The 13,707-nt window shown below is 40.2% G+C and overlaps 2 protein-coding genes across 2 annotated transcripts; both read right to left on the bottom strand.

Moving 5' to 3' along the window:
• Nucleotides 1-1,175: 1,175 nt before the first annotated feature.
• Nucleotides 1,176-3,805, bottom strand: LOC127764707 (uncharacterized). The gene is made up of 7 exons (XM_052289624.1): nt 3,649-3,805; nt 2,428-2,536; nt 2,225-2,287; nt 2,096-2,143; nt 1,931-1,993; nt 1,728-1,788; nt 1,176-1,634 (listed from the first exon to the last, which is right to left on the bottom strand). The coding sequence occupies exons 2-7, from the start codon at nt 2,530-2,532 to the stop codon at nt 1,594-1,596; spliced, it is 381 nt and encodes a 126-aa protein (XP_052145584.1). The 5' UTR covers nt 2,533-2,536; nt 3,649-3,805; the 3' UTR covers nt 1,176-1,593.
• A 5,198-nt stretch (nt 3,806-9,003) lies between these two features.
• On the bottom strand, nt 9,004-13,440 carry LOC127759868 (uncharacterized). Its single transcript, XM_052284085.1, has 13 exons — nt 12,815-13,440; nt 11,853-11,946; nt 11,621-11,763; nt 11,270-11,544; nt 11,058-11,154; nt 10,722-10,849; nt 10,549-10,630; nt 10,293-10,404; nt 10,036-10,187; nt 9,481-9,916; nt 9,337-9,390; nt 9,185-9,255; nt 9,004-9,097 (listed from the first exon to the last, which is right to left on the bottom strand). Exons 1-13 carry the CDS (start codon nt 13,438-13,440, stop codon nt 9,004-9,006), a joined length of 2,364 nt encoding a protein of 787 aa, XP_052140045.1.
• Between the last annotated feature and the right edge of the window lie 267 nt (nt 13,441-13,707).

A 13,707-nucleotide genomic window follows, 5' to 3' on the forward strand; every position in this document is an offset into this window, starting at 1 on the left:
TATTTTCCTCCCCGAAACTGGTCCAAATTATGAGGAATGCAACCATCGGGGCTTGTTTTGGTTATATCCCGGCCGGGCCCAGCCCAACCCAGAAGACATGCTATAACACATGTTTTAATCAGCAGAATAGCGCACAAATAATCAGCTGTTGCTAGCTTTACATTGGACTGTAGGAATGAAAATAGTTTGGAAAGTTTTTGGTTTCTGTATGTGTCTTTGGAAACGAAAAGTATCGGTCAGAATTTTTTTTGGAAATTTCTAGAAACGGAAATTAATTCAGATTTTTTTTCTCGGAAACAAATATGGTAAGAGAGTACTGTCTGTCGGAAACCAAAATCGATAGGAACCTTTTTGAAATGAAAACTTCTCATATATATAGCTGCTTAGATTTGGCCTTCTCTACTATTCAGATTTCTACTGAGGTGGTTAGCTGAGTGGAGATATTTTTTTTTTCTATTGCGGTGCTTTAGATATGTTTTTGTTTTGCCTAATTACTATTTTTACTAGGCCATGCCATACTAATAATAGTTACTTACTCCGTTTCACGATGTAAGTCATTCTAGATACTTCTCGTTATTCTAGGAAGTGAAGCGTAAACTAGTTGTATTATTATTAGAACTGATAAAAATTAGAAGTGTCGAATTATTATTTTTTAAAAAATAACGAGATGCATCTCTTCATGGATTCGAGAAGTTCAGTTCGAGGGGTTTTATATTCTGATAAATATTTGTTACCGTATTCATTATGATAATATCCAATTCTGTTTTTCTATCCGGGATTTTCGATTTTTTTTTTTAAAAAAAACAGAGACGGTAGAGGTGGTTTCCGTCCGTTTATCCCTAATGGATCTGGATTTAAAAAAAAATTGCAATATTCCTTGGTCTTAAACTAAAAATATATTCTTGTACTACTCCTGCATACATTTGCACTTTCTCCAAATAAAATATTAAGGGTTTGGTCAACAAGTACCAATGTACCATCGACTAATTAAGCTCCTGCCTCCCAACCTGTTGATCACAGCCTCTGATGATTTCAAATGCAATTATTTTTCGAGGCTCATATATGATGCCTTGGCAATCACACGAACGTCACAGATACGTGCTCATATAATTATTGACCCTGAAAGACGATTTCAGCTTTTCCTTTTCCTTTGTCAATTGATGGATCAGTTCGAGTTCATCACAAGTCACCTTTTATTTTCAATCACATGCTGCCCTGAAGGCAACTGCATGTTTTCAGCAAGTATTTGCGTTGATATCCAATTGTTTTCTGAAAGCATGGGATGATCCCATCTAGAACACTGTAGATTTGCCACTGTTTTGTACAATACAAACTTGTTTAAAAATATCCATTGACAAATAGGCCGTAGCACGACTGGAGTGCAACGCCGTATGCAAACAATGGTTTAGTCTATGCTGAAATTTGGCACAGATATAGGTAAGCAGTGCGATGAATTAACATCGGTCTTTGAAAAATACAACATTTCTTTTCATATCTATGGAAACATCAAAGACATCATATCCTTCCCTGCGATCCACGAACAATGAGCTGCTTTGAATCATGAGGTTCCCAACAGAACACTCCCTGAGCAGGTCAGTTGATGTTCATATCCTCAGCACCAGCACCGTCTCCATCTGCATGTTGTGAATAGATGGTTAGCGAAGTTACATAACTTATACACAAGTGTTTTCTGAGGCCATTTGGCAAAACCAACCACGAAAGCATACCCTCGTTTTCTGATGAGGTGTTAATCAAGCGCCTGGAACGCTGCTGCTGTTGTCGTGTTGGCTGAAATAAGAGCAATGTGATGGCAATTACTTTGTTTTGAAATTTGAAAATAGTGTAGAAGTTTGGAAGTCAGAGGAGCTGAATTTGAGCAAACAACATGCTCATTTCAGGTGCTAAATATGGACATGTATAAAGAGAATACCTGCAACTTTGGCCTAAGTGCCTCAAGAGGTCCTTTGGGTTTCGCAGCGCCTTGCTGTCCAGACTGCAGAGCCAAATGTCAGAATATCAATATCAGCATGGTTGAATGTGGAACTCAGGTAATTAGCACCCAGAATAAAATTGATGCCACAGAAAGAAGTGATACCTTTCCCAGAGCCCAGTCAGCAGAATCAAAATAGGCCCGTTCATGATCCTTCAATTACAGAGAGAAATTTAATCACTAATAACTGCTGATGTCTTTGCACATAGAAATAAGGCTAGGCAGACTCATTACCTTCGAGATGAGTGGTGGTTTTTTTGGCATTAGTCCTCCAAATTTCTTCTTGATTGCTAATTCCTACAGAAAGGAGTAGATGGTGTGTTTAACAAAATTGGCCATGCCAGTTATTTAGAGTAATGTTGCTATACGTTGCACTTACAAGGGCATAGGGGTAACAATGAAATGACTATATCATAAGATCTAGCCAAGGAAATGACCTGTTCTTGAGCTGAGGGCATGGAGTTATCTTCAGTTTGGTCCATAGGGTCAGGATTACCAACAGTTTCAGGTCCAGCAGCATTGGTGTCCTTCATATCCGACATGATGCTAGAAACGAGAAGTACTATTGTCAAAATTCACATGATAAAAGATGCCGACAGCATAAAAAAACATATCTAAGGCATGATTTCTTGGGGAACAGAATGTCAAGACAAAAATGAGCCAGAGGCTGAGGAAAATTGCCCAATGTCAATTCAGTTCAACTCAGCAATCAGCATCTTCAAATAACTGGTGCTTTTTAAACATGATGATGATTAGGGAAGTAATATTGATAACAAATTATTAGTCTGTTCCTAGCCTTTTACAATTTTACCTACAGGCTAAATGAAACTGAGTATTAGTTGATCCATTAGGATAGTCAATTTGATAGCTTCCTTTAGTTGGCACTTGGCATTGCTGAATCTCAACAACTGTTAATAGGTCTTGGGCCAAAATGCCAACTGTACTTACACTAATGCTAGATATGGAAATTACAGAGTAATTTAATCACCCCTGTATCCTTTGTGCCCTATAGAACAAGTTAAGGGTGTGTTTAGTTCACGCCAAAATTGGAAGTTTGATTGAAATTGGAACGATCTGACGGAAAAGTTGGAAGTTTGTGTGTGTAGGAAAGTTTTGATGTGATGGAAAAGTTGGAAGTTTGAAGAAAAAGTTGGAAACTAAACCAGGCCTTAAATGTTTACATCTTCATCCATAGCCAACTAATAAGAAGCAACGAGAAAGGGGCATGCTGACCACTCTACCTGCTCCACAAATATCGAAGACAAAATATCACTAGACTGGCCCTGAATCTGAATGCCAGGGAATTACACTAAGAACAAGGGCGGAGACAGCTCCCAGGCAGGTCGGGTGGCTGCCCGGGCTCCACTACGGACAGCCTATAAAAATCAGTCGATCACCGAAAAACACTATTAGTCGCTCGGACTCGACGGTGGGGTGCTGGACAGGGGCGGATCCAACTTGGGAAACTTTTGGGTGAACAAACAAACTGTTATTACTTGAATTAAGAGAGGTTTAAGGCTATCAAATTAAGGAGGAGGAGAAGAGCTACTTCCAGATCTAGAAGAGAAGCTAGTAGGGTTCACGAACGCAGGCAAATTCCAGTCCCGGTGGGGTGGGGGAGAGAGAGAGAGAGAGAGAGATGAATCGCGGATGCTCACCAGGATCCCCTCCCCTCCGCTGCTCTGCTCTGCTCGCCAGATGGAGATCGCCGCCCGGGCCTCCCCCTGTTCGTCTTGGCGGCGGCGCAAGGAGAGGAGCGGAGGAGACAGTAACGAGAACGAGACGGGAGATTTCTTTTCTTTTAGAGCAGGTACAATAGCAGGCTATAAGCCAGCTGCAAACATATTTTAAGAAGATAAATCAGGAAAGAGAAGAGCAGCGGGCTACAGATTTGTAGCCAGCTGTAGCACGGACTCCAAGACGCAGTGTGTCTATGACAGGTGGGACTAGATATTAATAGTGTAGTATGTAACTATTGTATGAATGAGCTATTAGATTGGCTATAGATGAATTGGAGCTAGTAGTTGGCTATATTATTGAACTTGCTCTTACGCGCTAAGAGAGAGGATGCGCGTGAGCGTGACGGATAGGATGCTCACCGGGATGTGATGCGGCGGAAGCAGCAGGACGGCGGCGGAGATGGAGATCGGCGGAGGCGGTGCGCGAACTCGTGAGGAGAGGAGAGGAGAGGAGTTGACACTAGACGAAGAGAGGACGGGGAGACGGGAGATGGATCGCGTAATGATTGGACGCTGAGATTTCCCTTGTGTAGTATTTTTTTAAAAAAATAAATAAATTTTATAAAATCATACTCCCTCCGTCCCATTGCAACTCTCCTAGCGTGACTCTTAGAATTAATTGTTATCCTAAAATAAGTGTAATTTTATCATATTGTCTTACTTATTATTTAAATTCTGTTTCATCTTGCTCTCAAATAGTCTCCCGCTTGTACTACTACTATCTTTTTCTACCCCGTCCCAAGAAAAAAACGAATTCTAGCAATGAATTTAGACACGCATATATTTAAGTTCATAGCTAATTCTTTTTGGGACGAGGGGTATTTAATAAGGGTGCGTGGGTAATTTTTTTCTCCCTCTTATTTTTCTCTCACTCCAAAAAATGTGCTTATAGTGGGACATAGGGTGTACTCCTATTATTATTTTGGTACAAGTTGCAAAAACCACAGAAATTTTATCACATGATACATAACCCTAAGTATTATGAATCTAAGGTTTCATAGAACTACACTATTAACCATCTATATAAAAAAATCAATAAAGTTTTGCTTACATGGATGTAACATTTGTATAATAGATAAAAAAACTTATATATTTGAGACATGATGGTAGAACTCAAAAGTTGAGAAAACTCACATTACACACTATTTGTAGAAAAATAGTCATGTCGTGAGAACTAAGGAGTCGCGTCAAGGTAGTGAAGGATATGACTGTGATCCAATGGTTCATCTTTCGAGGAGGAAGTGATAGGAGTTCACGCGAAAACCGATGGTAATAGATGTTGCTTTAAACATATCAAATAAATTTATTTTTAAGTTTTTAATAATTAAAATTCAATTAATCATACCCTAATGGCTTTCTGTTTTTTGTGAGTTTGACTTCATTTTCATCTTGATCTATATCAAACACCACCGTAGTTGAAAACTTGAAGTAATGATGGGAGAAAGACGAAACGACAACACCACAAACGAACACTAGCAGTACGACGCCTGAATAATAAAGTTTATATGGGCGGCCATCTAAGATGCGCCACCCATGTAAATATATATTTCTTTTTGTCAGCACCTCGAATAAATTACCTATGTGTATCGTGTTGTTATGGGCGACTGGTGTCACGGGTCGTCCATGTTACTATGTTTATATAGACGGATCTTTAATCCTTACCCTGATAATCATAAAACAGGTCTTTCACATGTTTATCTGCCTAGAAAAGTAATCGTGAGGGGCTTGCCAAAAATCCCTTTTAAGTAGTGTTATGCGAAAACGAACAAGGCAAATTTAAAGATCTTACATGCATATTTCCTGTTTTTCACGAAAAACAGATGGTGCTCATGAGAGCCTCATTTTTTTCGTTTATGCTTATGTTTATTGGAAGCACTTATTAGCAACTAACAAATAATTCTATATACGTGCCCTTAATGATTTAAAAGTAAATATTGTAAAATAAACTATGATAAGAAAACCACCAAATAAACTTTAAATTTAGTTTTAAAATTTATTTTTTTTTTGAACGTATCCTACATACACCCGGGTTTAGCTGCACTCATATACACATGCATCTGGAGCCATTCGATCCACATCCCACGGCCAACTCTCCAAGCGTGGCGATTTTATGAATACCCGCCCGCCTCCGCCACTTCAATTTTGCAAAACACCTCCTCTGGTACTGCATCTTGGGCTGACACCATCAATTACGGCAAAATTTCAGAGACGCGAAGGGGACTGCTCACGGGCTCACGGCTGTTCTTCTCCTCAGATTCTTCCATTCATCGATACGCCCCAGAGATGCCACGGTATTATCAAGTCCTTCCCATTCATACTTTTCCTACTGGCTGATTAGGTCTAACCAATTGCAAGATAGATGGCGTTGGCGTGCGGCTGCTCCATGTTGCTGTGTCTGAAGTGATTAGATTAGATAGTACTCATTCATATCTTCTTTTATTTCTGGCAGATTGAATCAATAAATAAGCAGAGTGGGAGAAGCAGAAGAACAAGACGCAAGGATGATAATACTGGTAAAGAAGCAGAGTGGTAGGGAAGGAACACCACGGCTTTGCAAGATTTGCAAACAGATGGTCTTTCATGATAGTTGTGATTGTCCAGAAAAAAATGTACTCCCTTCCCTCTGTTTCACGATATAAGTCATTTTAGCATTTCCCACATTTATATTGGTATATGTCTAGATTTATTAACATCAATATGAATGTTGAAAATGCTAGAATGATTTTGTGAAACGGAGGAAGTAGTAACTAATTAGTGCAAAGTTCATATATGCTCATGTACAAATTCTGAACTAATTTTGTTCTACCGTGTCTGCCTTTTTCATATGACTGAGATGCTTTAAAGTTACTAGAGCGGTTACGCGCGCTACGCTGCACGGCTGCTAAGAGATGGGTTTTATCTGGTACGTACCGGTGCAGTATATGGAAAGCGTATTTTTGGTAGTGGAGGTATGTCAAGCTGTTATTATGGGCTGATCGTGCTATGCCATAGAGGAGTTATGGCCTTTTCCTTTTATGTTTGACATTGGGCTTTTAAAGATGTACAGTCCCATAATTAGTGGGCTGGTTTTGGGATTTATGATGCACGACCTTTTTGAGTTAAGCTCGGTTGTCCCAGGGCAACGTGTCATGGTGGGATTGAATCTGCTTTGCTGAGGCTGGTATATATGTGGTATAACTGGCTGCTTCTTTATGCTGAGTGGTTGCGGCGGCGCTGCTACTGCTTTGTTAGATCTTGTTGCTGTAAGAGGGACTATCCAGTTGGTATGGAGGAACCTGCACAAGGTATGTGTATTAGTGTATTTGTATATGCTCCGATTAATCTTGGGGACCTAGGTATACTCTTATAAATTTATGGTGCTAGTTTTGTTCAGTCTCTTGCATCTTGTTTGGTCTGAAGGAGCTGTGTATGAGGGGCTTGTTTTTTTAGATGTGTGATTATTTTTTAGTTGACCCGTGTTGATCTGGATCTTTATAGCAGCATATGGTGATTTGGATGATTTATATATAAATGCATGATTATAGGAAGTTTTAGGAATAGGGGAAGAAAGGGGATGGTTTTATGATGTCAGTATGGTTAGTGATGTTGTTTTTGTTATGGTTTAACAGAGCAGCGTTGGCTCGTGCAGATCAGGTCGAAAACGTTGCTGTCTGAAGTTTTGAGAGGCATAGGCGCAAATGAGGCACGATACAGTTGCCGTGCTGTAGCAGATGGCTATGTTGGGTTTGTTGAGGCAACTGTTTATGGTGCAAGAGGAGTTGGAGAGCCTTTTGTTGTTCGTGCACAGGGTATTTTAGCTATAAGACCATGCGATGCGGAAGAAAGCGCTGCACATGCTTTAATTTCTGTTATCAAGAAAGAATGTAGTGTGGAGTTCGATGATATAAATTGGTTTGACATGAATCGCTATCATGTTGAGACAGAGCGACTGAAGAGAGCTCTTGGGAGAGCTAGGAAGAAATGCAATACTCTTGCAAAGAAGGCACGGTTGCTGGAAATCGGCTGGGATAGAGCTTTAGATTCATTGGGTTCTGTCAACCAAATATGTGATGACATATGTTCTTCTGTTGTAGGAGGTCCTGATGCTGATGATCTTAGTCATCGTGAGGTTGGAGTATTATACGATGTGCACCGTCTTGGTGAATATGCTGAATCTTTTGTGGATGAAGGGTTGGCTAATCTTACCAGTGTTGCTGCTAGATATATCTAAGCCTAAGGAGACCTGCATGGATTGCTTTTGGGAACTAAGCTGAGCGAAAACAACAGATGTTGTGACTGATATTATGTCTAGTATTTTATCAGTAGGGATCCTGCAGTTGATTGTAATAAGTGTCTGTTATATAGCAGCAGTTGTGTATAGCTGGGTGTGTATGCATGGAACAGCATGTAGGCATGATATATGGTGGTTATGTATTTGTCTATAGTATATAGTCAGACATATGTAATCTGTGATGGAATGGTAGTGTAAGCAGTAAAGCCCTATAATTTCTATGTATGGTGGTTAGCTATGTTTGTCGGTATCTGGAAATTCTTGAATACTATAACAGCGCGATCAATTAATATGTACATGTAAATGGTCTGCTGCTCTCAAATGGCACGGGTGCTTGTTCTGATGAAAAGAATTGCTGAAAAATAGAATAGTGCCTGACCACATGCTTTGGACATAAAAGGGAGAAAAATAGAGTGTGCCTATGGTTTCAGGAATATGCAAGTATGCTTTTCAAGAATAAGCTAATCGATGCACGGATCATAAGTATTTGGTAACACATGGTTGACTACAGCCCTGCATATATAAGAAACAATAGGAAATGGTGTTTTTCTGGCACAAACATAAGAAGACTTTGGGAAACAGTGTGCAGCGAATAGATATAGCACCAATTATAAGAGTATAAGTTCTGGCGATATTTGATTAGAACGTGCATATTGTACAGACACCACATACTATTTATACGAATTCATTTATCGTTCTGCTAGCCACTAGGGCTCGCAAGCCTGTAAGACGTAGAAGTAATGTCATTTGGTCTGATGGCTTGCACAAAAGAACACATCCCCTATTTATATTCCCACTGCAAAATACATTGGGCAAAATATGTGAGCATTAGTCTTGCTTGATCAGGGACAGGAGTATACGCCTTGGCATGCCAGGTGCAAAAGACCGCTTTGGTGGGGTGATATTATATGGAGCCCTCAAGTCCTAAAGGGCAAAATGTAATGTAGAGTCAGTTTTTCTGTAACAAATGAGCACACAGGTAATATATAGTTGGCTAACAATGTTTACATACATTTTGGGGGCTGCGGGGGCAGTTTGTCTACGAACAGCGCACGCACAACTGATGCTTTCTGACAATCATGTTCACGAGGAGATGAACTACAGATGCAATTTGTTTAAGCCATGAGAAAACTCAAAGAAAAAAAAACAAGGAACGTAAATATGAAACTGTGCATTGTCACTTACCCTTCCTGAGCAAGATCCTCATCAATTACAGAAGATTTACGTTTTTTGTTTGGTTGTGCCATAGCCAGGACCTGATAAAGCATTAGTGGTCAGTTAGGTTTGATAAGGGACAGACATACATATTTGCTCTAAGTACAGAATATAGTGCTAGCCTCTGAAGTAGGCGGTGTTGTCCCATGCTGATCATCACGGCTATCAGTTGTGGCCTATGCACAAGCAATATTAATATAAGAATTTACAATCGTCTATATGTAAGAGAGTACACATTGCTGCAGAATGAAGCTATATGATTATACCTTTGGATCTGGAAGCACCAATGGTGCGGAAGGTGTCATAGATTGGAGAGAAGAGCCAATTATCGTGTGCAGTTCAATTGCATCAGCTGGTGATGAGCCATGTTGAGAAGATGCCACAGAAGCATCATGACTAGGCAGAGTACTTGTGTGGGCTGCATCTGGTGAGGCTAGCATAAGGGAATCCACTTGGTAAGATATTCTAGTTCTTTGCAATGAGCCACGTGACACACTAGTTCTAATGACATATTGTTTCCCAAAAACTGCTTTGATTTCTGATGGAACTATACCTCGTGCTCCTTGGACAGATGCAACCAGGTTAAGAATAGGGATGCCAATCAACTGGTAGCCAATTTCTCCAAAGAAGGTAAACTCAGCTGTTTTGGCGTCATGGTTCGCTAAATCTGATGGGTCGACACCTACGATAGCCACTCTGTACCTATTATAGAAGGTAGCAGAAGTAGATCTTATGTTCTATAGCTCAAATTGTAGCATACTGAATGGTTTATTATGTAAAACAATCGAGAAGAGCTGAACGTGTGTAGGTGGTAAGAGTACCTTGTTTCAATTGCATTAGTGATGCACCTCGAGCATTTATATGTGTTCCCTTCTCTACCTGCTCCTCTCTTACAGGTGCTGCATGCTATGTACCACCAGGCTTCAGCAGGGACTAAATCCTTGATGGCTATCTTGACAATATAGCTATTGCCCTGGTTCACATGTGAGAAACAGAGGAAGTAAAGGATGGCACTCATAACACATGGATAGAAATTATACAATGTAATCATTAGGTGTGGGGAGGTACACTATATTACCAAGGCTTCGTGGGGATTAAGGTCACAGATATCAGAAACTTTTACATGTACAGCTTCTTTCTGACCGAAGTTCGGCTTTATTGCCCTTACCGCTTGTGGGTTACCATGGAGGCTTCAAATATGAAACAAATTAGTGTTTTGGTCTGTAGGCTAGGGAAATATGGTTGATCCATATAACACATAAACTAAGGAAGATATAAGTTGAACAAAGAAGAAGCATGTTTATGTGTATGGAAAGAGTGCAGCAAAGAGATGCCTGCTTATGAGAGAAATTGTTTCCTGGATTGGTGCATTGGGATACCACCTACAGACAGTGCTACCTTGTAGGGCTAGTTGGTCTGGCAAGCATGAAAGAGTACATTATTTAAGCAAGAACAGGCAAATATGTAAATGGGAGAGGTGATAATAGGGTAAGAATTTATTTCTTACGATCTCGGAATTTAACAGTTAATCCAACAAACAATATAACAACAGGTCCATGGTCTGCTTGCTGCTGTAAGTTTTCAGCGTGGAACTGTGTAGCATGGGCACCCCACAATGCAACGACAGCAGTTTCGCTGTAGGCACATAGAAGAATGAAGGGGTGGAAAATAATGTGCATGAATTAAGATAGTATTCACACTTGCAAATAAGAGAGTTGTGAAACAATGTTGATATTATAAACAAAAAAGAAGGACTGTACATGTGTAAAAAGAAACTGACAATACATGTGCGGACAATTAAGTCATTTTGTATCTAATACAAAAGCAGCTTACGCATACATACCTTCCATTGGTTATGTGGACATTAAGCACAGCTTTCATAACACCTCCACAAGAAACAGTTTGCACTGGTCCAATGGCTGTCATTATACCTATAGCATCTACAGGAGTAGTATAAGGGATAAAATTTGCACATGAGTAAGTGAGGGCAGTAAGCAGGGAATGGACAAAGCTAATAAGGAATGAGATAGATTGATCTGGACCAAACAGAGTCACCTGAAAGAATATCTTTCCTATGAGCACGACCTCTGAGTTCATCAAAAGAAAGAACCTTGTAAGCATGAGATGGGAATGTGGATGGTGCCTCAGTGTCTTCTCTAACGGTTGTGTGGGCAGTGAATTTTGCCATGACCATCCGATCAACAGGCCTGTACTGAGGGCGCGCCTCAGCAACTTCAAAGTACCTGATGTAATACACAACATCCTCCTTCAGCAAAGGCTTGAATTGAGAAACATGACGTCTTGGGATCTGCGCATCCATCATGTCCCCCAGTTGATGTTTGGATGTGTAAGAGACAAATAGCATGGAGGTAAAATAAGGCATGACCATGTGCTTATTGCTATACCTGCTCATCAAGCAGGACTAAATCAAGTCGCAGAATCTTGTCAGGTTCATTTGCTGCAGTGAACTGCGAGAAGCGAGTGACTCGCACTCGGACATGCCAACGGTGTGATTCCTGTGTTACATCCCTTAGTATAGTGTAATCCATCTGCAACACATAAAGAAGGCATTACATAGGTTAGAGGGAAACTATAATAATAATAATAATAATAATAATAATAATAATAATAATAATACCTTGCATGATATGAAGATATAAAGTCCTAATTGTTGAAGGAACTGTGGTGCAGGATATATCTTTTTCTTTTTCGAGGTGGGAACTGTTTCCCAACTGACAGCGTTTCAAGCAGGCATGTTTAAAAGCAACTGATTGCATCCAAGAGAAGAATATGCAAAAATAAGAAAGAACAATTAATATGCAGATATGGAAGACACTGCAACAATCAACTGGTCAAATAGGAAGAACACAAGCATGAACAACAACTCATTGAAGGGTAAAAAGAAAGCAGTAACAAATAGCGAAAACCAAAAATATGGATAGCCATTGTGGATAGAACACTATATGACGATGAGTTCTTGCTTAAGTTACACAAGCAAACGGTAACATGGAGAAATGGGATCATAGAAGAAACTGGTGAACAAAAGGAGCAAAGATTCCTAGCTGTAGTCACAGTGACAAACTGACAATAAGATTAATCTACAGCAACGATAATATTTCAGTGTAGACGATGTTCCTGGTAGTGGAACAAGGCTTGCCATCATCATCCTCTATCAACAACTTGAGGCCTTGCTTCGATGTAGCGCGCGAAATAGCGACATATAGCTGACCATGTGTAGACAGGGTTTCTGAGTATACACCAACATTCCCCAAAGTTTGCCCTTGGCATTTGTTTATTGTCATTGCATAACATAGCCTAATTGGGAACTGCCTTCGTTGGAGCGTGAAAGGCCACTTTGGACTGTTCCCACTTAGGACAATTCGTGGAATACAGACCAGCTGGCCAATATTTGTGCCAGTCATGATTTTGGACTCAAAAACATAATCACCGAGTCGGGTGACCATCAATCTTGTCCCATTGCAAAGGCCGAGTGATTGGTTAATGTTGCGAAGCAGGACTACAGCTGAACCAATTTTGAGGAATATGCGATGTTCCAGGAAATTGTTTATGGATATTGAGTTTAGAAATTCTATGGGGTACAATAGATCAAAATCTGCAGGCTTTTCAAGTGTATTTGAAATAGTGTCGCTGCTAAGATAGTCTTTTGCATCCCCAGGCACTTTAGCAAGCATATTATCATTAATCTCATCAACAACTGTATTGACGGGACAGACAATTGCACGCTGAGAAAGGTAAGGAATGCAGTCATAGTTCAATTCAAAATCCGAGTACACAACATCAATTATAGCTGTAATCTTGTCACCGTAGGGAGTAAGCAGCAACTCCTTAGGTATCTCTATCCATGTCCTCTCAACCTCACCTTGTCTTTTGTTCATGGGAACACGACCCTCACCAATGTCAAGAACCCATTTAGCAAACTCTGCCAATTCACCCCTGGCTTGCTGCGACAGGGATGGATTGTGTAGCCTCATGTTAATGGTAAGGTGTAAGACTTCAACATGCTTCCATAGTGCAGACCTAACCAGCGAAGCATCTACCACATCAGCTCTTGTACCTTTCTCAATCACTGGTAAGACTTGCCTAAAATCACCACCAAGTAAAATAGGTTTACCACCAAAAGGCTTATATTCATTAGCTGGCTCATCAGCGGATTGAATATCTCGTAGAGTTCTATCCAATGCCTCAAAGCACAGCTTGTGTGTCATAGGCGCCTCATCCCATATAATCAATGATGCTTTCCTAATAAGATCTCCTAGGATTGTCCCTCTATGAATAGCACACATCGACCGGTCATGTATATCTATAGGTATCCGAAACCGTGAATGAGCAGTCCTTCCACCAGGCATGAGCAGAGCTACAACCCCAGAAGAGGCAACTGCAAGAACAATTTCACCTCTTGATCTCAGGTTTGCCATAATAGCATTCCACAAGAATGTCTTCCCCGTTCCACCTTGTCCAGATATAAAAAAAAT

The sequence above is a fragment of the Oryza glaberrima genome, chromosome 1 (assembly GCF_000147395.1).
Source record: "Oryza glaberrima chromosome 1, OglaRS2, whole genome shotgun sequence".
In the NCBI taxonomy this organism is placed as follows: Eukaryota; Viridiplantae; Streptophyta; class Magnoliopsida; order Poales; family Poaceae; genus Oryza; species Oryza glaberrima.